Source organism: Rhinolophus sinicus, chromosome 14, assembly GCF_057876585.1.
Source record: "Rhinolophus sinicus isolate RSI-liver-muscle chromosome 14, RSI-T2T, whole genome shotgun sequence".
Lineage (NCBI taxonomy): Eukaryota > Metazoa > Chordata > Mammalia > Chiroptera > Rhinolophidae > Rhinolophus > Rhinolophus sinicus.
Window position 1 is genome coordinate 116200695 of NC_142514.1, and position 25119 is coordinate 116225813.

The 25119-nt window shown below is 31.8% G+C and overlaps 1 protein-coding gene across 4 annotated transcripts in view; it reads right to left on the minus strand.

Moving 5' to 3' along the window:
- Positions 1-25119, minus strand: part of DYNC2H1 (dynein cytoplasmic 2 heavy chain 1) — a 292996-nt gene that overhangs the window by 95310 nt on the left and 172567 nt on the right. For all 4 annotated transcript variants that reach the window (XM_074335553.2, XM_074335552.2, XM_019717180.3 and 1 more), the window contains 6 exons: positions 23776-23901; positions 21749-21859; positions 20222-20377; positions 15292-15367; positions 11632-11840; positions 8838-8942 (listed from right to left, as the gene is read on the minus strand). In XM_074335553.2, the coding sequence (XP_074191654.2) occupies positions 8838-8942; positions 11632-11840; positions 15292-15367; positions 20222-20377; positions 21749-21859; positions 23776-23901 (783 nt within the window). The remainder of the gene's footprint in view (positions 1-8837; positions 8943-11631; positions 11841-15291; positions 15368-20221; positions 20378-21748; positions 21860-23775; positions 23902-25119) is intronic.

Here is a 25119-nt window from a genome sequence, read left to right on the forward strand (position 1 = left end):
TTTTCAAAATTGAACAGCCTAAGAATCACCCAAAAATACAGATTCCAAGCCCCACTTTTAAATAGTCTAATTTTATAGATCTTGGGTGGAATTTGGGAAGCTACCTTTTAAACAAACTTCCCAGATAATTTTCACGTGAGTGGCCAACACCAGCTCCCTGAGAGGTATTTTCTAGGGTTTAACTTAGCTACAAAGACAATTATGTCAGGTTGATGATCACTTTAAATAATCTACATCTGTGATTGTGGTTTAACTGTTAAATTTAAAAAGGGAAAGATAAGCAAGAAGAAGCTGTAAAGATGTGAGACTGTTGCTTTTACAATGACAAATCTGGGAAAGAGAAATAGAAAGCAATAGAATTATTTGGATAGTTTAGGGCTTAGAGACTACTGCCAAGATTTTGAATGAAGTGATTCCATAAAGAAATATAGTATACAGATGGCAGCTGAGTGTTACTGATGCAGATAAGCACATATGGTTATTTGAGCACAGCAGCTTTCAAAATAATAAAGTAAATAACCTTTGCTTCTTTGACTGTTTTATGAGTACTCTGACTTTAAGGTTTCACAAATATGGTTAAAGCTTCGAGTTTCTTGTTGGTTTTACATACCTAATACGCAAATTCTGGTCGGAATTTTAAATCCCTAATCTTTAAAAATATTATGAGATCTCTTCACCCCTTATATTCACTTGATTTACAACTATAATTTATTTTTTTATGACATTAGTTTGTCTATTCCAGCATAGCAACTCCCTGATCTCCATCAGCATCCATGCAAGTTTAGCTGTTGCATTTAGAATAATGTAGCTAGGCAGTAGCTATGATGGCTGCACTTCTATACAGCCTCACGATCTAAGAGGTTAAAATACCATTATGAGTTTAAGATATCCAGGTACTACAGCATTCAGATCAAAGTAGATACAAATTCTACTTTGTCTTCGATGAATATTTAACATACAATCATTATGGCACTTTTGAAAGATTCTGAAGTGGTACGTTTTGTGAAATACCAACCTTAATTATTTTTGCACAAAATTTTACTTGCCCATAAAGACTCTTTTAGTCAAGCTATAAGGCAATTTCAATGCTCTGAAGGATCAACTGTAAACATGGGTTAAGATACTTCATAGGCTGTTCATTTAATTGGAAAATATTTATTTTTAATGTCATGATCATTTAGATTTTCTTAATTTTTTGAATTTCATTAACTTATTTACTTATCTGCCAGGCTTCCCTATGTGTTAAATACATTAAAATACATATTTGTAATTAAGATTTAACCTTATTTCCTAGGTCAACAGGTAATAAAAATGCAAAAAAAAAATTTTTTTTACTAATTACTTTTGCATAGCAAAATACTTTTTTTCTCCTGATAAAATGGAGGCTATGTGTAAAACGAAACCTCTATGGAGAAAAGCTACCGACTTCTATAATAAAATAAAGCTCGAGTTCAATGATTTACTCTTGCTGTATGAATGTGTCATGCATACACGAAATATTATTCCCTGACATATTTACATCCAAGTTTATTAACTTACTAAAAGTGTGATTTGGGGAAAACATAATAACCTCCCTTGGCCTCAATTTCCTCAACCATAAAATGAGTTCAATAATAACACCCATGTCACAGTGGTATTTTGAGAGTTAAATGAGACAATGCATGTAAAGTGCTTAGCACAAAGCCTATTACAAGAGGCATGATGAATTTCAAAATCATCATTACCATCATCATCATAACATCATCATAAACATGGATTAAGAAGATGACAATAGATATACCCTGAAACCTAAATAACAGTATATAGGAGTAGACAAAAACCACAATTTTAAAGAGATCTAAGTAAAGCTACCTGACTGACACGGCTTGGTCTGTAATATGATGGCTGGATTGGTACACAATATTTCACATAATTTTAGTGATATAAAAATTATATAACTGTTTTGAGACAAAAGGGATTCTAAAAACCAATTCCAACTTCATATGTTCCTACTTGCGGCTAATGTCTTATAATCAGTGCTGTTTTTTTATCCCCTCAAAACATCATATTTTTCTCCTTCATTCCTTTATCATAATTTCCAAAAAACTTCTACATTTTTCCTGCTTCTACTTTTGAATCTGGTAAAAGCTTCTAATTGAAAATTTTCACATAAACCAAGGCATGCAGTTCTGTGATGGAAAAACTTTTGGAATAAAAATTTTATAGTATTTAAGAGATCAAAAACACGTTATTAGCCTCCTATAAACTTGCAAGTTGCTTATTCCTTCTAGTCCCTCATTTCTTCTTTCTAAAAAGAAAATGCCAACACTAACCTAAAGAAATAAATCATACAATGCTGAAAGATGCTCTAATAATGTACTATTATTGGATATTCAATCAAAGAAATGCTATGGCAAAATAAGTGACATTGAAAAACACCTCTTTGAAATCATTTTCAAAAAAAGATATTTCAATCTTTTAAAGTCCTAAACAATTAGAACTAACAAATGAATTCAATAAAGTTGCAAGACACAAAAATAATATAAAGAAATCAGTGGTATTTCTTATCTACTAATAATTAATTATTACAAAGAAAAATTAAAAATACAATTGTATCAAAAAATAAAGCACTAGGAATAAATTTAACCAAGTAGACAAAATACTTGTACTTTGAAAACTATAAAGATATAAAGACACTAACGAAAGAAAGTGAAGAAGATACAGATAAATGGAAGAATATACCATGCTCATACATTGGAAGGATTCATATCATTAAAATGTCGATACTACCCAAAGGAATCTACAGATTCAATGCAATCCTTAGCAAAATACCAATATATTTTTCACAGAATTAGAATAATCTAAAATGTATATGGAACCACAGAAGACTCAAAATAGCAAAAGCAATCTTAAGAAAGAAGAAAAAAGCTGAAGGTATATCACACTCCCTGATTTCAAATATACGACAAAGTTATAGTAATCAAAACAGTATGATAGTGGCACAAAAACACATAGATCAATAAAAGAGAACAGAAAGTTAAGAAATTATTTCTTGCTTATACAGTCCATTAATCTACGACAATGGAGGCAGGAATCTACAACGGAGAAAAGACAGTCTCTTCAATAAACAGTGCTGGAAAAACCGGACAGATAAATGCAAAAAATGAAATTAGACCACTTTCTTACACCATACACAAAAAAAACCTCAAAATGGATTAAAGACTTAAATATAAAACCTGAAACCATAAACCTTTCAGAAGAAGACATAGGCAGTAAATTCTCTGACACTGGTCTTAGCAACAAATCGGACGCCATCTAACTAAAAAGCTTTTGCACAGCAAAAAAAACCAACAGAACAAAACGACAACCCACTGAGTAGAAGATATTTTCAAATAATATAACTGATTTACGGTTAATACCTAAAATATATGAAGAACTCATGAAATTCAACATCAAAAAATGGGCAGAGGACATGAAAAGACATTTTTCCAAAGAAGACATACAGATGGCCAACAGACATAAGAAAAGATGCTCAGTAACACTAATCATCAGAGAAATGCAAATCAAAACCACAATGAGATTATCACCTGGCAACTGTCAGAATGGCTATTTTCAAAAAGACAACAAATGAGTGTTGGGAAGGATGTGGACAAAAGAGAAGCCTTGTTCACTGTTGGTGGGATTGTAAGTTGGTGCAGCCACTGTGGAAAAAAGTATGGAGGTTCCTCAAAAAACTAAGAATAGAATTACCATGTGATCCAGCAATTCCACTTCCGCATGTTTATCTGAAGAAAACGAAAACACTAATTCAGAAAGATATATGCATCCTTATGTTCACTGCAGCATTGTTTATAATAGACAAGATATGAAAGCAAATTAGGTGTCCATCAATAAATGAATGGATAAAGAAGATGTGATTCAACCACAAAAAATAATGAAGTCTTGCCATTAGGTGAAACATGGGTGGACCTAGAGAGTATCATTCTAAGTGAAGTAAGTCAGAGAAAGACCAATACTATACAACTTCACTTATATGTGGAATCTAAACAAAGGAAGGAAGGAAAGAAGGGAGGGAGGAAAGAAGGAAGAAAAGAAGGAAACGAAGGAAGGAAGGAAGGAAAGAAGGAAGGAAGGAAGGAAGCAAATAAAACAAAACAGAAATAGACTCATAGATACAGAGAACAAAATGATGGTTGCCAGGGAATAGGTGGTCGGAGATTAGGTGAAAAGCATGAAGAGGATTAAGAGACACAAACCTCCAGTTATTAAAAAAAATAAGTCATGGGGACGTAATGTACAGCATAGGGAAAATAATACTACTGTAATAACTTCGTATGAGGACAAATGATTATTAGACTTATTTGGTGATCACATAAGGAATAAAAATGTCGAATCACTGCATTGAACATCCGAAACTAATATAATCTGCTATGTCAATTACAATAAAATAAAAAAAATAAAGTGTCTCTCATGCAATCACACTGTCTTAATTGTACAAATTCTGTGCAAACATTTAAAAAAATATCTCCTAATTCATTACAATATTTTTTTCCTTTACCAAAAATGAAAAATGCATACATTCACTGAGATACAAATTCACAAGATACATACTTAAACTACCAGAAAACATGCTTCTATTTTATTCCTTATATTGCAGAGGTACTTTTCATACTTATTTTCCCAAATAGACTGAATTTCTTCAGAACAGGAACTATTTTTATTCATCGCTACACTGCCAAAAGCTATTCCAATGTCAAGTTACACTGGAGGCCATTAATGTCAGATAGTTGAACATACATAAAAGAGAAAAATGCCAGATGATCAATACAAATACTTCAGGGAGAGAATAAGCTTTGGACTGAATATTGAACAAAATATTTAAATGAGCAAATGTGGTGGCAAGGGTAGTTCCAGAAATGAGGTAAACAAAGAAACTTTAAAAAGCCTCTACTAAAAAAGCTAATAGAAATATTTAAAAAGTATTTTGTCTACAAATCAACTAAAGAAAACTACATTTATATAGTTGCTTTAAATGTAAAATATGTCTTTAATGTTATAGTAATACACAGTGAAAAGTACTAGGGTACAATCAGCAAACAGATATTACTGCAAAAAATAGATTCTCTACTCAAGTAACCCAAAATCCTGTTAACAGAATATTGGGGGGAAAATTATGCATCAATCTCTTCCAACATGAATAATAACAATTTCTCCCTGAAACTTACCATTTTTTCATCTTTTCCTCTAAGTTTGTTTGGCAGAAACCCAGATTTTAGTCAGTGCCAAACTTCCTACATTAATCACCTATATCCATTTGCGCTACTTTTCCACCTACTTTCCCACCCCCAAACGACTGCAATTTGATTTCAACCCTCCAATACTCTACAAAAGAGCTCTATAAAAGGTATTGAAAAATTGGTCAAGGCCTGTGACTTATTTTTAACTCTAGTCAATCTTTAGCACTTAGCCCTCACCCTCCACTCCTGTAAAAACCATTGCCAACCTCCCCATGGCCTTGAAACTCTCCTTTAAAGATTTTTGGATTATTTTTTTACTGCAGTTCACTCTTGCTAAGATTCTTTCAAAAGTTGCCCCCACTCCAAACACATGTTAAATGTAGGTATTTCTCAGGGTTCTACCTTCAGGTATCTCCTCTTCCCGCCCTAACAACATTCCCTAATACATTCTGATTCCCATGTCTCACAGTTGTGCTGCTTATTGTCAAAATGTCAAATAATTTTTAAATCAAATCTATACCTGAATTATCTGTGTTTACTTAGTCCAAATTCTTATAAGACATTTCCACATAGATATTACATGGACACTCCCAATAAATAATATTCCGTGGGTACCTCAATTTAATATTTCAAATTGATCTCTTTCTCTTCCCATCATCAAAAATAAAACCCACAGTCTCTTCCTTTTGATTTTCACATTTTGGTGCAAGAGTCGAAAGAGAAAGGGATGGTATAATAGCTGATGTGTATGAAAACACCATGTGGAATGTATATTGCAGAGGTTACAAAAAAAAAAAAAAAATGCTGATAACTGCTGACTCATAGTCCCAGTACACAAGTACCACTAACACTTCTAGTAAATGCCACTAGTAGTTTCTGCCTAGTATGAATGCAGTCGATTCATTTTCAGCCTTCATATTCGTACAAAGTTGGCTATTCACCTTTGGCATTAGACTTGGCCTTTAAAATGCCAAATCATCAAATATCAACTGCAACATCAATTCTCACATCCCTGAACTTGTACACGATAACAATGTTTTTAAAATCTACTCAGTGTCATTCAAGCTTCTTAGTTTCCGAATATTCACTTTCAAATAAGGGGGATCATTCTAAATGTGGCTTTAAATGTGACTTGCAGTGAAAAATCTCTAAATATGCTCTAAATACAGAAACTTTGTTAGTTAGATTTTATATATACATATATATATATATATATATATATATATATATATATATATATATGTTTATAATTATGAAAAAATGTTGCAATAATTAATGTACTGGGAAAGTTGCTTAGGTATGAAAATTATAATTAAGAATGTTTAAGTAGTCAAATAAACAGTAAAATAGACTAACAGTTAAAGTAGAAATATTAAGAAAGTATGTATCAACAAAAAACTTTAGGAAAAATATGTAATCCTCTTTTCATCCAATAAACAATTATAAAAATTTAAATACCAAGGCAAGACAAAATAGTAGAGATTAGATCATATTAAATTTTGGAGAATTATTTGGTATAATAACTTGAGTGAGTAAAAAGCAAATATCAAGCCTAGGTTGTCTAAGGACTGTCCGGGGAAATGACATTGAAGTCTGTCTTCCCACATAACTATTTTCTTAGAAACTACAGTTCAGATAAATGTGGAATGTTTGTCTGCCTTGTTTGCTATAAAATCCCTGATCCTTGGGGTTCCACTTACACGGGGGACTGCATGTTTGCATGCACCTGGACGTATGGACTAAAATGTAATAGACGATTGGTGGGAAAGTAGGGCTATGACATCTCAGTGCCAACATGACCCTCACACTCTGGGCTCTTGTCAATGGCAGTCACACATGGTTCAGAAGCAAAAGAAGCTATGTATATAGGTGGCTGTCAGGCCTCTCAATAAGATGAAGATGCTGAGCATTCCACATTGCTCATCCTGTAGCCTTCCCTAAAGTCTCTGAGGCTTTATCTCTTCTGTTGTTCAATTCCCCTTCATCAGACATGTGATCCAAACTGTGCTAAATCTGATTTTTTTCAGAAGCTAAATGATACTGAGATTAGAAATTGTGAAAGCCATGTTATGTTAATAACAGGGCTTTAAAGACAAGACTCCTGAAACTATATTGATAAGGTTTCCAGAGTAAATACTTGCTTGGATTCCATGAAATAACCTTTTATTCTTTTAATGACCTTTTAAGTCTTTTAACATTTTTTGTTTAAATATTGTTCTAAAATTACTAACACATGCACGCACACCTGGTTCACACGCTCACACGTGTGTGTGTGTGTGTGTCTTATATGTTATTGGTGGAGGTACGAAAAATAATTATTTCAGGTTCGCTAAAATGCATGGAAGGAAATACTTAGAGTGTAATCATATATGTTGTCAAGCTAAAAGACACATAGAACTTTACATTCTTTCATGGACTGACAACACTTTGCATGAAAAAAGAGAAAAGAAACTGAAGGGTTTCTTCAGCTAGCATAGATAAGAGAAGTTAATATCTTATCTATTCCAGAGAACATTTACACACACACACACACACACACACACACACACACACACACACACATACACACAGACACACACACACACATGAAAATGAGCATATATTTATACTCAAACATTTTTACAAAGATGTGAATGAACATTAAAATTGCTAATGAAGAATATAGCTAATGGAGTAAACATAATTTTATAAGTAATGGCTAAAATAGCAAAAAACCCGAAACTGTGCAGATAAATAATATAATCTAACAAGAATACCTATAGATTTCCAAAAGTAAATTGTTAGGAGCTACAAGACTACACTGACCACACAATGAGCCTTATGTAACTGTTCTTCATTTGGTGCACGTAGCTTAGCACTACATGTACGCCTGAGGGATAGCTGTAGCACACGGGGCAGAGGCCATGTCTTTAACTCAGACAGCTGAAATTAAATTGGCTCTATGACCTTGGGCAAGTAACTTAATTCTCCACATTTCAGTTTCCTCATCTATTGAGAGGAAAAAATAATGGATCTTATTTCACAGAGTTTTGGAAGACTAAATAAGTTTCTGAATGTAAAGCACTTTCAAGCACACAGTAAGAGGTCAATAAAGGTGAGTTCTTCTTCATTATTTGGTGTCAATAGAAACTAGAACATATATTGTTCATGGCTCACATTTTTCTATGTCTCAATAATTTAAAAATCCTTCTCTCAATTTTTATAAGATTCAATCATGAGTAAAATCATATGAAATACTAAACATTTATCTTTTATAAACAAATATGCAATGCAAATTATATATATATCAGGTATTTGTGATTAAAATATTAAATTTAGGGACATATATTTAACTGTATAAATTACATTTAAAGTAACCTTAATAAATCACAGGAGTAAAACAAATATATTTTGGATGAAATTGATAGTGTTCAATGGTATTTTACTTATTTTAACAAATGTAGTAAGACAGAACTATCTGGTTCATTAAAAATTTATTTAGGGTAAGACTGGAATCTATTGTGTTAAATAAAATTTATAAATAAAAGCTTATGGGTTCTGTAGTATTAAATAAAATATATTCTTTCTTTTAGGCTCAGTAGCAACATTTTTTTCTAAAAGGCAGACCTTTTCTTAGGTTACCTGGGAACTGATCATGCGCTGAGATGAGCGAGCAATATTGGCAGGCAGACCAAAGAAGCTAGGTTTGTCATCCTCTGGAAGTTTTTCAATGACAGCACGATAGTCCTAAATATAAAGAAGTAAAAAACAGTTTTTCAAAAAAGATTGAACTTAACAACTGTTGAAATCAGGGAGAATGAATATTGTGAAGTATTAAATTATTAGTCATTAATATGTTACATTTTCTAGGTAAATCTCACTTTCAGTCTGTATAATCAGTTATCTGTAAGAAATTAGCCTCTGTTATAACTACTTCTTCATACTTAATTTATTTGATGCTATATTTTCTTTCCCTAACTTTCCACATTCAAAGGAACCGTGAATTTATTAAAGCAAATATATTTGTGTGGTTATGCCTAATATGTGTAAGATAGTATGTTAGATGTTTTCAGGGAAACCCAGTAATTATTTTTCTTGTACTCTACCGGAGAGCAGTTCTACTTATATCAAGATCTATATTTCAGTGATCATTTTTTTTGTTTTTTGTTTTTTTATAGAAACCCCAGAAACCTATACACTGACACTCTGGTATGCAAGCACTGCTTTGTAAATCACTTTATCGTAAAACAATTCCACACTTTGTCTTCAGTTTCTAATGAGGTATGATGAAATGTACTGTTAATACTATCATTTCATCCCTAGAATTACTGTAAGCATTGCAAAGACATGACTTGTCAAGCATGTATGTGAACACTTACTCATGAGTAGATGGGCAACTAAATGTAGAACAAGAGGATTTATTCAGTTTGGCTTAAAAATGGAAATTGTTTTATTTCCATGAAAAGACAAGTTATTTTAAGGCAGGTATTGCATATGCATCTAAATAATTCTTGCTGAAATAGGAAAAACTGTTCTTGGTAAAGACACTCATCTTCTGCTCCCCTCACCCCATCATCCTTTCCCATCCTTGGCTGTTTGCCCCTGAAGTATTTCCAAGAAAATCGTTAGACTCCAGGAAACCCAGGATCTATAAATATGTCAAATTTTGGAAAGACATGCTATGTGTTCTTTAAAATTTTTCCTATCCTAAGCTCAATATTTGTAAATTCCCTAAAGGTGTTCAATCACAATGTATACATGTATAAACATACATGTATGTATGTTAGTGTATGCAAGCATAAGCTTGTATATATGTATGTATTTATTAAGTGTGTACATGTATATGTAGGGTGTGTGTGTGTGTGTGTGTGTGTGTATTCTCATCTTCCTGGGAAACTTTTGGCTTCCTCCTTCCAACTCAATCAAAGCTAAACACTGATTCTCAGAAATCATCCTACAAATTTAAAACTATTACTTTCTTTGTGTTTACATGCTTGGTTCATTTTGAAATGACTGCTAATTTTCTCATCTAGAGTAGCAAAAGTCTTCTCTCTGCCTAGGACTAACACTGACATGTTTCCTAAATAACAGCTACATTATCCAGACTGATTTATCCTCACTTAGACACTAAAGAATACATAACAACTGATACCATTTACATGAAGTACAAAAACAAGCAAAACTAACTTAAGTGGTTAGAAGTCAGGATAATGTATCATTTATGGGGAGGTAGTAACTAGAAGAGAAATGAGGACTTCTCCGGAGCTGGTAATGTTCTGATTCTTGATCCTAGTGCTGGTTACACTCACGTATTCAACGTATAAAAGTGTATTACATTGCACATTTATGATGTACACTTTTCTGTATGAATTTTATTTTTCAATTTAAACCTCAACAGAGACAGAAGACTTTTCAGAGTACGCTTTCCTAAATAAATATGTAATAAATAACTATGTGATATATCTGCTTGCTCATTCACTCTAAGATTCTCCCACTAGACAGTGAACTCATGGGATCCACAGTATCTGGAACAGGGCTATCACTGAGCCTATGTTCAAAGCATATTATTGAATAAATGAATGAAAGATGCGAAAAAACAAAACAGAATACTTAATACATAAGATAGAAGAATAATATATTTAATATTGGTTTTTAAGCTTTTGTTTTTTTGACAATTTTTTTACTAAAACAAATGAATTTTCTTGAAAAATCTTTGAATGAAAGAAAAAGGCACAATACTAAGAAAAGTATGTAAATGTGATATGTGTATCTTTGTAATTCATGAAGAAATGCATAATTGTTATACTCTACATAATAAAACATTATTTGGGCATTTATACAAATATAAGTTCGTGGTAAAATAAACTAGAATTAAAGTATTTGGGCTATATTAAGTTCAGTTTTCCTGGAAAAGATGACTGCATTTTAGGAGATTTTTATAAGATGACTCAAAGGAAAAAGCTACAACTGGCTAAAATAAATACACATAAACAAAAACGTTGCTATGAAAGCCAGATAAAGTGAATTCCTATTATACATTTAGAACTACTTTAAATTTATAAGCCAGAAAGTAAGGATAGACATTTGTTAAATATATTTTCTTTCATATTACTAAATATATTTGAGCATTCTTATGCCTACTAGAAAGTAGCACATTCTCCCATTCCAGATCTTCACAGCAGTCCTACATTTTTAAAATATTCCTTGGCTACATATATCTACATCCTGTTGTCATCAATCAATCTTCAGTAAGTATCCAAAAGCATATAAGACACCTAACTAGAATTTAGAGAATCAGGCTGCAAATCGGCATAACAAGTATTGATATTTGTAAATGAAAATTGTGCATTTGAAAATAAAAAATATATACTTAGCAATATAAAAATGATTCAAGTATCTCTCTGGTAATAGATTGAAAATGATTAATTTTACCTACCAAAATGCTGCAGGATTTTGGTAGTGATAACGAATAAGGAAAAATGCTATTTTTGTTCCTCTGGTTTAATACATCCATTACTGAAGAATTAAAAAATTGTTTCAGGTACGACTGAAGAACTCTAAGGTCAAAATAGTTATCTATACGTCCTCCATAAATAGCATTTTCAAGTAATCCATGTACAAATTCCCACTGTACATCTTTGGTACCTATAATTTAAAAAATACTTTGATTAGTTTCATTTCTAAGATATTAGAAATATTCTTAAATAATTTTAAAATATCAACTATATTCCTGGCTCCCATTATATAGTAGGTATATAGGATATAACAATATATTTAATTCAGCTAAATCATTTCTTAAAATGCTCATTAATATTAATATAATGCCAATTAATACTTGTTAATATTAGTAATTAATATTAACGTACTCACAGAATGGTTAATATTTATTGAGAGATTATTTAGTCAAGTAAAATTTCCCAATTGTTTTAGATATATAAACTCACTTAAGCCTCATTAACAAACAGAATTATTAATATTATCCAATTATACAGATGAAGAAATTGAGGTAGAGGGAGGTTGAGTCACAAAAATCAGTAAATCACATAATTCCGCAGATCTGAACAGAAATGAGGTACTCTGAAACCAGAGCCTTATTCTTATCTGCCACACAATACTCCCTCCTTAAATTGGAAATTCCTTAGAAGAATGAATTCAAAATGTAATTTTACACAATGATGAAGAACTCAGTTCATAAAAAAAATCTGATCAATAGGAAAACTCTACTAAACACTGTCACATATTATAGTCTTTTTATTCTTTTATTCTGTTTATTTTATTTTTTTATTAAAATTAATTGGGGTTACAATGATTAGTAAAATTACATAGGTTTCAAGTGCACAACTCTGTAATACATTTTTATATTACATTGTGTGTTCACCACCCAGAGTCAGTTCTTTCATCACCATATATTTGACCCCCTTTACCCTCTTCTAATATCCCCCATCCCCCTTTCCCTCTGGTAACCACTAAACTGTTGGCTGTGTCTATGAGTCTTTGTTTCTTTATTTGTCTTGTTCCTTCATTGCTCCAATAAGGGGCTAATATCCAAAATATATAAGGAACTCTTACAACTCAACAAAAAGACAAATAATCCAATTAAAAATTGGGCAGAGGACCTGAATAGACATTTCTTCAAAGAGGACATACATCACTAATCATCAGAGAAATGCAAATACTATAGTCTTTACAATGTCATGATTTTTATAGTCAACTGTCCATTTTCTATTCTAACAGAAAAGTAATGTAATGTAAAAAACCACATGGGACTTTTCTGTAAGATTTTATTTTGCAACAGAGACTTCCTCTTAATTACAGTTCCATGGCAATGTTAAAATCTTAAAATTGTATCTCAGGTCTGCAGTAAATATAGGAAACACAAATATAGCTAGTTAACATCACTGCTAGCATTACTAGTTGAGTTCTATTTCATTACTGTAACACTCAGAAATAATCACAGATTGATGGCAGTGCTACTATATGCCTTGGGAAACAGGTGATTTAGGCTGCCTCCTGCAGAACAAGGGCATCTATCTACAGGGTGGAGGTCTCATTAAAGTTGTTGCCTGCTTGATATCTTACTATCAACAGTGGCTAAGTAGCTATAACAAGGGACTTCACTAGGACTCACCAGTTTTCTAGTTCTGCCTTGATGTTCAGTAAATAACACACTAATATATATGCCCTTCATTCATAAGTAGTCAGCAGGGCATACAGAAACATCAGAAATATCAATGTACCTTTCAACTTATAAAATATACCTTTTAAGTAGCCACTATTGGAAATATTTTCTAGAATTTTTAGAAGAAAATGTTGTTTCTTTTTATATCCATTGCTCTCAAGGTAAGTTTTATTTTGTTTAGGATAAAAGAAAGTGACCAGAACATAAATTATAACACAGCAATAATAATAACAGTCAACAAGTATTGATAGCTTACTCAATATACTAAATGTTAAGTGCTTCATGTAGCTTTTCTCTTTAAACTTCGCAAAAACAGAATCAATTGAAGCAGTGCCTACTATTATTATTTTATAGATCAGGAAACTCGGGCTTAAAGGTTAAGAAACTTGTTCTAGGTCTCATAGCTACATAATCTCTATATCAACTACCCCATATAATTAGAACTGTTTCTCCTTTTTGCATTTAATTCTACCTCTATGGAGGTCTCTTAATATCAGGAAATTTTATAATAAGATTATATAGCTAGATTTTTACCATAAGATTCAATGTTTTTTAAAGCATCTGCCTCTTATTCACAAAAGTTCGATAAGGTGATATGTTTGTAAAAATCATGTGATACTATTACTTACATCACAATCTTGAAATACATTAATAAGCAAATCATTCAATATCTGTGCTTTGTTTTCCTCATCTTAAAAGGGCACTAATAATATTTGCCTCATAGTGGTGTTATAAAAATCAAATAAATGTTCAAAAGCATTTTGGATGATTACCAAGTTTCTCTGCAAGGAAAAATATTAGTAGATGTCCTCTAAAAAATTCTCTGTCACACTGAAAACAACAGCTCATGGAAATTAGAAAAGTGGCTACCCTCTGCACAGAAAGGGGAAATGTTGAGTTGTGTGGAAAGGAATAGGGGAGGTACTTCTGTAATGTTGGTAATATTCTGTTTATTGATTTGAGGCTGGTTACATAGGTTCCATTTATAAAAATTCATTGAATTGCACATGTGCTCTTTTCTGATGTGTAATTAAAAAACTTAAATAAAAAACTAAATTGGAATACTATTTGGTACTAATAGCTATTAGCTGATGAAGCTGAAAGAAGTGACCAGAACTATGATGTGATTTGGACATGAAAGGAACAGAAACTGTCAAAGGATGAGAAAAAGAAAAGAATCCACAATGATTCATAGGCTTTGAACTTGAACAACTTACACGAGTGGTGGTGACATTTACTAACCTGGGCAGATTCAGAGAATGGTGGTTTACCAGGGTTGCAGGGTCGGAGAGGGCAGATGGGAATCAAGAGTTCTGTTTAGGACATTTTTAAGCTTGAGATTCCTTTCAAGTATAAGGGGACACTGCTCTACACTAGCATTCCCTTGTGTTGGCCCTACACAATTAACTTCAGGGACTATTCCTGTCTTCAGGAGGCAGAAAGCTGGTGGCCTCCAGGGATCAGATTATATGGTCTTGATCGCTGCTCTATTTTAATCTGTTATCTGTACTGTGATTCCTGATATTTGCTTAATCATACAATTGTGATTCTACAGATCCTTGTTACTGACCTTAGTCTACCATCCTCCTGAATTTTACCAGTACCCATGAAAGAACTGAATAATTCAGTTAAAGTCTGAAACTCCTTAAGCCCACAAAGTACAAACAAGGTCTTTCTAGCTTTTTGCTTCCTACCTACAGATCAATTAGAAATCTTATGAGTTATATCAAAAACAATGACCATGACTGATAAGAACTCTCAGAGACCAAAAGCATGGCAGTCAGGATATAAACCACAAAATAAAAAGCAAATTTTATGAAAGGAAGTTAATTCACTTTTGAAGAAACCATATTGTTAAGATCAGAAAAATATTTTTCATTAACACCAAATATAAAAATTTTCAACATTAGGACTTACCATCAAACAGCCTATCAATAATGTTGTACCCAGCCCGAAGATCTGACAAAGAAAACTCATAAAATTTGGTCCATCCCTATCAAAACAAATTTTAAGAATATTAAAGAACTATAAGCAGTGTTCAAAGATATATATGTATGCATCAATGCCTTACAGTCTTAAAAACGATGTTCAATATATGGTAGAAAAGACAATCCCAAGAATTTTTAATAAAAATAAGCAATAAATCCAAAGTAATAGTAATTTTTAAAAAGAGATTTATTTACCTCCACAGCATGAAAAAGATTTTATAATACCATAAAAGTTTTTATCATTGAAGTATGCGGCAATATAGTCAGAGAAAGAACAAACTGGCCTAGTAAATTTTGAGTCAACGTACTGTATACACATTGAGATAGCCCTAACTCTGAGTGGTAAACACACAGTGCAATATATAAATGATGTATTATAGAATCATGCATCTGAAACCTATATAATTTTACTAAGCAATGTCATCCCAATAAAAGCAGCAATAAAAAAGAATTGTGGATTTTGTCTACAAACATGAAAGCAGAAATATTACAGGAAAATTTTTAAACGCTCAAAGGCATAGAGCATTATTTTCTGTACATTTGACCCACAAAGCATTCATATTGAACTAAATAAAATATAAACCTACAGCTAATAGATACAATGCTTGTATAGAAAGAACATTCATAGAGATCTATATTCTACAGAGAATATATGAAACAATTAAAAATAAGTTCTATGGAGCTTCCATTAACTGTAACTAATTAGCTTTATACAATAAAAATATTTCTTAAATGCATATTATATGTGAGCCTCTTGGAATAAAACAATGTACCAAAACTTAAACAATCTCTGCCCTCATGCAGCTTTCAATCAAATGTGGGGGGAAGAGAAGAATAGGAATAACACAACCAATCACTCAAATATACATACAACTACAAACTGTAATATATATGATGGAAAGAAACACTTGGTATATATAAGAAAAATATCTGATCTAATCTAATCTAAGAGGTAATGGAAAGTCACTCTGGTGGGGTCGAGGGGGGGGAGAATACGTAGAAAGACAAAAGTAGATGGATAGTTAGGATAATAAAATTAAAGAATCTTTGTACTGAACTGTAATGGACGGTGACGATACAAAAAAAAAAAAGGTGTTAAGAATGACTTCTAAGCTCATGGCCTATTCAAATAGATGGTTGTGTCATTCATTGATCAGTGGAACATTGAAAGAATACAAGGTTTGGAAAGGGATAGCATGAGATCACTGAACAAAAGTGTTCAACAAAAATTTGTTGAGTGCCTGCTATATACCAAACACTGTTTTGGTCAATGAGAATACAGAAATGAATAAAAGACAAAATCTGTGTTCCTGAGAAGCTTATGTTCTACTACTTAGATCCAGAATATGTAGGAATTTCAGTCATCCCAATGGACAGGTCAAATAAATAGTTGTATATATATAAGCTTAGACCTTAGAGAATTAGTCTGAGTTGCATATATAAATTTGGGGATCACTAGAATTTGGATAATTATTTTTTAAAATAATAGTATATATATTGTAAAAACAAGAGATTTAAACTTCACTCGCATGTTATACTATACCTAAGAGTTAAAGATCTGTAATGGGAGATGTAAGGGCTATGATATAACCATCAACAAAGCTCCTTGTAATATTTTAATAAATTTTCTAGTAATTCAAAGCAAAGTCTTATCAATAACATTTCTTATATCACTCTATTAGACTTTATTTGCAAAATGTTACAAAAATTACGTAACTTAAATATTAATCAACATTTATAAAACTCTCAAGACTGTTGCTATCAGTGTTACAGCAATTTCCAACTGAAATACTAATTCTAACATTATAAGAACTGTATTCCATATACCACAGTTACTGATATACTGTTGGATAATTAGTGATTTTTTAAATTATGACACAAAAATTTTGAAAGGTACTTTTTGTTATTCATGTCACATTTTTGATCAAAATAATGTTGTAAATTGTGGAGAGGTTCTGTACTCAGCCAATCAAATCCTATTTAGCTCAGCTGGAAACCCAGGCACTGTGTTAAGTGCTCTTATAAATATGAATGAGATAAATCCTGTTATCAAGTGCTCACAATCTAGTAAGAACACAAGATGTCAAAGAGTAACAAATATGAAACTAAACTGTTATTACATAAAGTACTATATTAGAAGTACAATATACATGTGTAAAATAGAGGAAGTTAATTCTGCAACCAAATACAGCACTGGAATAAAAAATAGCAAAATATAATCTTTTACTAACATGAGAAATAAAAACTGAGTTGAATTAGTAGTGGATCTTTAGTTCTGAAAGTTAGCACTTAAGAGAAAAGAAAAAAAGCAAAAGCAAACGAGGAAAAGAGGTAAAATAGAGAGTTTGCAGAAGTACATATCCCTATGACATGGTCTCCTTAGCAATCAACGGTATACTCTATTTTGTCTGCTTTTTCCTCCAATTTTATGATTTTCATGAGAGCAAACTTAGAGTGTCAAAAAAAAGGACATTTTCAAATATTTTTGTATGTGTAAACATGAGTTGCTGTATTCTCTATGAAGAGCTTTTTGGCAATATTTATGAATTTTTAAGTACACATATCTTTTGATCCCAACATTCCACATTTAGGAATTGGCCACCATGAAAAAGAGCTAAGTGAGTCAAGGATAGGCGAGCATTTTGTCATAGCAAAAACTGAAAATAATATGTATGCCCACCTAATAATATAAAACTGCTTAAAATATGTATATTAATATAATGAAAACAAATATTTTTTAAAATTAGATATTTAGTGGGTACTAATATTTAAGAATCTCTAAAATGCATTGGTTACTAAAGCAAGATACAGAACTGTATTTGTAATCTGCTGCTATCTGAGTTCGAGAACATATGTGTGTATGTAAATACATAAAGTAAATTTGTATACTTATGTAATATCTCTGAAGGACATCCCAAAAATGGTGAATAGTTGATGCATGGGAATAGATAATGGTGGGCAGGGGAATAGAAGGGAGGAGATTAAATTTTAATTATAAACCTTTTATAACTTTTCAATTTGTACTATGTGCACATATCATGTGATAAAAAATAAAATCAGTTTCATTTTTAAAATATAATTTTTCTTTTCTCAATAAAGGTGAATCACTAATCACTATTCATGTATTCATCATGATTAATTGATCCATTAGTCTAAGGACATATGTCAGAAAATTAGGGGCAAAGGCTTTAGAGGAAAGTGGGCCTGGCCATTTCTAAGCTCTATAGCTTGTTAGGTGTGATTCCTTTAGCAAGTTAATTGCCACTGAGATCCACTGACCTATTTTGTAAAATGAGAACATAAGCATACCCTCCCCATAAGTGTAGTATGTAAATTATATGAAACAACACATTGCTGCTATTTCATGAATTTGATAAATACTTATTGGCAGGCTATGTGCCAGGCACTGTGTGAAACGCTTCTAAACATACACGGTTTCATTTAATCCTCACCACATAGGTAAACATGATTATTATTCCCATTATGCAGCTGAGGAAATTGTTGCTTATTGGAGTTAATTTATTTTGGGGGTAAATTAAATTGGGGTTAATTTAATTTAGCCCCCCCAAAAATCATTCATTTACTAAGTATATATCCAAATTTATACTTTTAAAATGAAAATTTTTGTTGATGAAACATTTACAAAAAATTATCATAGAATAGGCCAAATTTTCTGAGCACTACTCAATAAAATATGACATTAATAGGAAACTGAACAACCACTTAAAAGTGTTTTAAAAGGCACTTTACTAAGCTAGGAAATTCTAGAGTCAGGATTCAAACCCAAGTCTGTAACTCCATACTCTATGCTTGTATTTTGATACATAACTGAAATAGAGAGAGAGGCTAAAAGGGAGGCAGGTGGACAGGGCAGTTTGAAGAGAGATTATCCCAAAAAAAGTACAGGACGTTGAAAAATGAAGATGGGAAGAATTTAAAGAGGAAAGAATAATGCGATTGGCAGCTTAGATAGGCATTCAGCAGGGAGAACAGAGCACTGGCACTAGGGCTACCACGGCAACGGAAGAATGTGGTCTACTGCTCAAGTAACAATAACAGCTGGGCCTATGCTGAAAAATACCATGATGAATTCAAAGGTCATAAAAAAGTCCTGTGTGACTGCAGTGTAGAGACAAGTGGGAAGAGGGGCCTGAGAGGAGGTTGATGAGATAGCAAATCTTTCCTTCTGGACTATGGTAAGACATTTGCATATTTTTTCCCAAATACAATAGAAAGCCATTTGATGGATTTTAAGGACAGCAATGACATAATTAAATTTATATATTAGAAAAATAATTCTGGCTGCTAAATGGAAAAAGCCAGAAGAGTGGGAAGGCTATTTCCAACAGTATAGGTACAAGGTGATGAGGCTTAGGAAAAATGAAGAAAAATGTACACATCTGAATTATGTTTTGGAAGTAGAATCAATCAGACTTGATAATGAATTGGGTAGGGAGACTAAGGGACAAAAAAAAACCATCAAGAACTCCTAGGTTTCTAGTTTGAGGAAGTACATGGATATCGATGCCTTTTACTGAGAGGGATATACTAAAGAAAAAACAGGTATGGGGAACTTTGAGATGCCTGTGAGATCTAAAACCATAAAAGTGATGCTTAACAATAATTGAGGGCTTATGATGGTTCACACATTGTTCTAAACACTTTAATTCAAAGAGATGTGAACTAGGTCACTATATATAGTTCAGAAGATTTACAGAAAAGATTGAATTAGAGATATAAATTTATGAATCATGAGCCAAATTATGAAGTAATCATAGCCATTTCTACCAAATTGTAAAAATATTCTAACACAAAAAATATGTATGACTTAGAATATATCCAAGATTGAGCTTATATACCTGGGGAATATAATTTCTTCTCTCTTGACATGCAGCGTGAAACCATGCAAAACTGAAGAGAGCATGAGCTCGATGTATATTATCTTTTTTGCTAATTTGCTCAGGGGTCCAAGATTCATAAGTACGCATTAAATTCTTCTTCAAACCTGGAGGTGACTACAGACCAAAAATAAAGAGACATCATATATTTAAAATCTTAAAAATAAAATGAATCAGTATTTAACACATTTAAGACATATTTTAATGAAGAAAAATTTGTAGCATTACCAAGTTGACTTCAATCTTATTATGATGTTACTTCAAAATGTACAGATATAAAACTAGTTTCCAACTCCTTCTACCTACCATGTTTCTCCGAAAATAACACCTAGCCGGACAATCAACTCTAACGAGTCTTTTGGAACAAAAATTAATATAAGACCCGGTGTTATTTTACTATGAGACCCGGTTTTATATAAAATAAGACCGGGTATAATAATATAATTAATGTAATATAATACCAGATCTTATATAATATAAAATCGGGTTTCATATAATTTCTGCTCCAAAAGATGCATTAGAGCTGATTTTCAGGTTAGGTCTTATTTTTGGGGAAATACGGTAACAGTTTATAACAATTATAAATCCAAGTATTTTTCAAAAAACCTGTAATCCAACAATATTCAACATAACCAAGTAAGTTTATATAATCACTGAGGTACTTTACAGACATGGTTTCTAACATAAAAAGAATAATTCAAGTCAGTTACAAAGAATAGTCATTACCTTTATAATCATTTTCATTCTGTTTTTTCTTAAATAAAAACTTTTTTGTTTAAAGGTGAAAAAAAATATCATTCATTTACTAAGTACATATCCAAATTTATACTTTTAAAATGAAAATGTTTTATTGATGAAACATTTACAAAAAATATATAATACAATAGGCCAAATTTTCTGAGCACTACTCAATAAAACATGAACAACCACTTAAAAGTTTTTTATAAGTCAGTTTACTAACAAGTATCCTAAATGAATAAATCATATGCAATTACAGAGAAAACCATACACAAACACAGACTATTTGAAGAATAACAAAATGAAAAAAATAATATGTCAAATTATGAGATAAGGCCAAAGATATACTCTTTCAAGAGACTAAAAATAATTTCAATATTAATGCAAGTAAATATAAACCAGTAAACGATTCAACATAAGAAATTAGAAAGGACAAAAGCAAATACAAATCCAAGGAAAATTAAGAAGAAAAAATATAAGGAAAACATTAAGAAGAAAAAATAAAGAAAAAAGCAGGAAATTCAGTAAAAGACTAAAGAAAAAAGTAAATAACACCAGTTATTTTAAACTTTGAAAGGAGAATTTCTATGTATTTTTATAAATACCATCTTATGCTATGATTTATGTATATACCTCATCTAAATGTATAGCGAAGTTTTGCATAATACACGGTTGTTTACAGAGCTTTGGAAGGCATGTAGAGATTACTGCACTTACACAAATAGTGATTCATGTTTTAAATCTTCTTACCTCATATGTTATCTTCAAACTTGACTGTAATAAAATAGGAGTAAAGCTGGGATGAACTTCTGCAGTGAGCCAAAGACGAAAGGTATCTTTAGGTTGAAGAGTATTCAATTCCTTGTTGATAAAAACAACAAAAATCAACTTAAATCTTGACACAAATTTCCATTTTATAAATATGTTATTACAAAGTAATTTTTCTTATGATGTATTTCTTAACATTCTGATCCTATTTCCTTTAAATATTCATCTTCTCTTACCAGCTCAGTATAATAGATAAGAACTTGGACCTAGAACTAGGACAACAAGGTTGAATTCCAAATTCTGCCACTTATTTCTACGTGACCTTGGGTTCTATGACTTACTTACTCCATTGCTAAGCAAGGGTGTAATAATAGGACCTACCTCACAGTATTGTGTAAACCACTTAAAACAGTGGCTGATAGATAGTAAGAACAAAAGAAGCATTAACTGTAATTGCTATGACTAAACTACCAGTCTTCTTTAGGCCTTCTGGTTCTCATAGTTTCAATTCATGTTTCCACAAGAGTTAGAGTGTTACCAATTCCTTTGACAATTTTTAGTGTATCCTATTGCCTATGATATAAATTGAAAACTTCGCCATACCAATTCATCTGCCCATGCTGTATGCTTTAGTCACTTATTCAAATTTTTATGGCTTTGTGTCTATAATCATCATTCTTTTGTCTGTTACTCTCTTTATAACCTGACAAATTCTAACTCATTTGTTAAAATATAGTATCTTAGGGGAATATCTTCTCCAACTCTTCATTACCACAATCCCAAGCGGAATTAATCACTGATGATATTTTGTAAATTTCTGTAGTGTTAATCACATACATATTAATTACTAATGTGGTCTTTCTCTTCGGAACTAAGTTCCTAGCAAACAGGTACAAATTTTGTATGTAACCAGCACTTAGGACAGTTCCAAGCTTTTTTCTGTACACAGCAAGGGTTTGTAGACTAAATGAATATTGATAAGAAATATTGGTAACTCTAAAAATATTGATAGCTCTAAAAGAGAAGTCTAAAAATTATTTTCATAATTACACTCTCTTCTGTTTGGTTCTATTCTGAATAATACTTCTGTGAAAGTAAATGAATTAGTTATTAATTCCCATGCTATGCACTTTCTTCGACTTTCTGTCCTAGGACAAAAATTCCAAGCTCTTCTGCATGGTTCTCGGTATTCCGTAACCTAGCCCTTTCCTACACATCTAACTCCTTTTCCCTACATTGTCCTGCATGGCCCTTCCAGTATATTCAAGGACATCTTCATTCCTTGTACTAGGCATGAACATCTCCACCACTATGTCTCTACTTGTGTTGCTGAAATTAACCATGATATCCCGCCCTCTACACTTAGCTACATCACAGAGCCTTCAAGGAACATCTTCTCTTCAGAGTCATCTCTAACTACCCAACACCATACATCTTTGCTTAAATAAATACTGGACTTAAATCCAGGTTTGCATTGAAAACCTACCCAATGATACGTTCTATCTTAAGGTTATTTTCATCCTGGAGCCACTGAGTTAAAGGCAATGGTTGCTTCAGTTTACATCCTAGCGTCCTTAGCACCTAGAACCTCTACAGTTCCTTCTCACTCCTCTACATCTTTCCTCCCCATACAGGTAAACAGAACAAGAGCATAAAGTGAAAGTAATGTTATAAATAGATCGTCAACAATCCTTGAAAGTTTTTCACTACTTTACTTCTGAATAAAAATCTCTAAGCCTCCCTTCATTCCTGATCAATAATTTCTTGGCTTTCCATAAATGCTTTTAAAAAAGAGACTTTTATAGACTTCCTATTAAAAGATCCATCTTGGTTTGTACAAATGTACATATTTAAGAAGAAAATACTTAACAGATTTTAAATGATTTCTCATCAAATACTAGTTTCAAAAAAATCATAAATAATGAATGACATTTTAATACTGATGGTCCTTGGAGATTGCTGAATTGAGTATATTAGATATTATTTGCACCACAGTTATCTGAATCTACCTTTTCCAGAACTGGCAGCCAAGATACCACAAGATGTAAGTTTTTCAAACAGAGCCAGTCTCCATTGCGAGCACATTCTTTTAGCATCTGAATTGCTAAATCAGCTTGACCTTGACCCATGGCAACCTGAAAAAACAAAAATAAAACACAAAACTAAAACAACAATCTGATAAAATGTTGTAACATGTAATCAGGGTTCTCAATTTTTTAATAAGTAATATCAGACTCTATACTTTTTATTTATTAAAAATATATTATCATTACAGGTTTACAAGTTATGAACAGTATAAATAATTATTGAATAGTCTTGTGTTACTCAGTTCACTATTTCCTGTATTTCTTACCCTCTCAAACATAGATTTTTTTTAAAATGGTTTTTATAACTATAGTCTTGAATACTTTGAAATTTACTTCTCTTTTAATTTCTCCAAAGAGAGAACATATTTGGATCTCAAGCTACTGGTCTAATTATTTAACTGTGTCATTCCCTGGCCCTTCATCATCTAGCAAATCTTAACATGTTGGTGAACCTCAAGATTTTATACTCAGCCTTCTACTCCTCTATTGCTTCTCAGACAGAGGAGGACTGGGAGGAGAAAAAGAGAATGGGGAAGGGGAGAAAATGAAGGAGTAGAGGGAATGAGAATCCTTATCTCATTGGAATTCCAACCAATTTTTTTCAGTCCCTATAGCCCACCTGCACTTAGAACATTCATGAAGTAGAACAGGCCACTTTACTTTATACAACAAAAAACTTCCAAGCATTGAAAGTATTCAAGTAGAAGCTGAAAGACCCTACATACTATATTCAGTAAATGAGATTTCTCTATTATTTAAATGCTTGGACCAGGTGACTACTTAAATCTAAGATTCTATAAAAGTTTTAGTCAAGAGTCTACTTACCATAACAAGTCTAAACTACTCCATGTTTTTTAAGGATAATTTATGTAATACTTGTATATCAATACAGCTGTATCTGTAAAGTGTATATATGTATATAATTTATAAGTATAAATATATTGAGAGTCCTGGCTCAGATTTTTTTATTGGGTACATGGTCAAAACATCTTGAAGAGAACTGTTATAGATTACTTCAAACCATAATGATTTATTTTTTCATAATGAATACAAAATACCATTTCATTATTTTTAGTTGACTTTTACAAGTATTGATTTTGTTTTTCAATTAGACTATTAAGTCTTTCAGAGTGGGAACCATATCTAATTCACTGCATATTAAAAAATACAATAAAACAGATAACAAATACTCATATATTGATTTTTTTTAAAGTTTTCAAGGTCTAACCTGGCACGAAACAAATACAGGTTTAATTGTTTCAATAC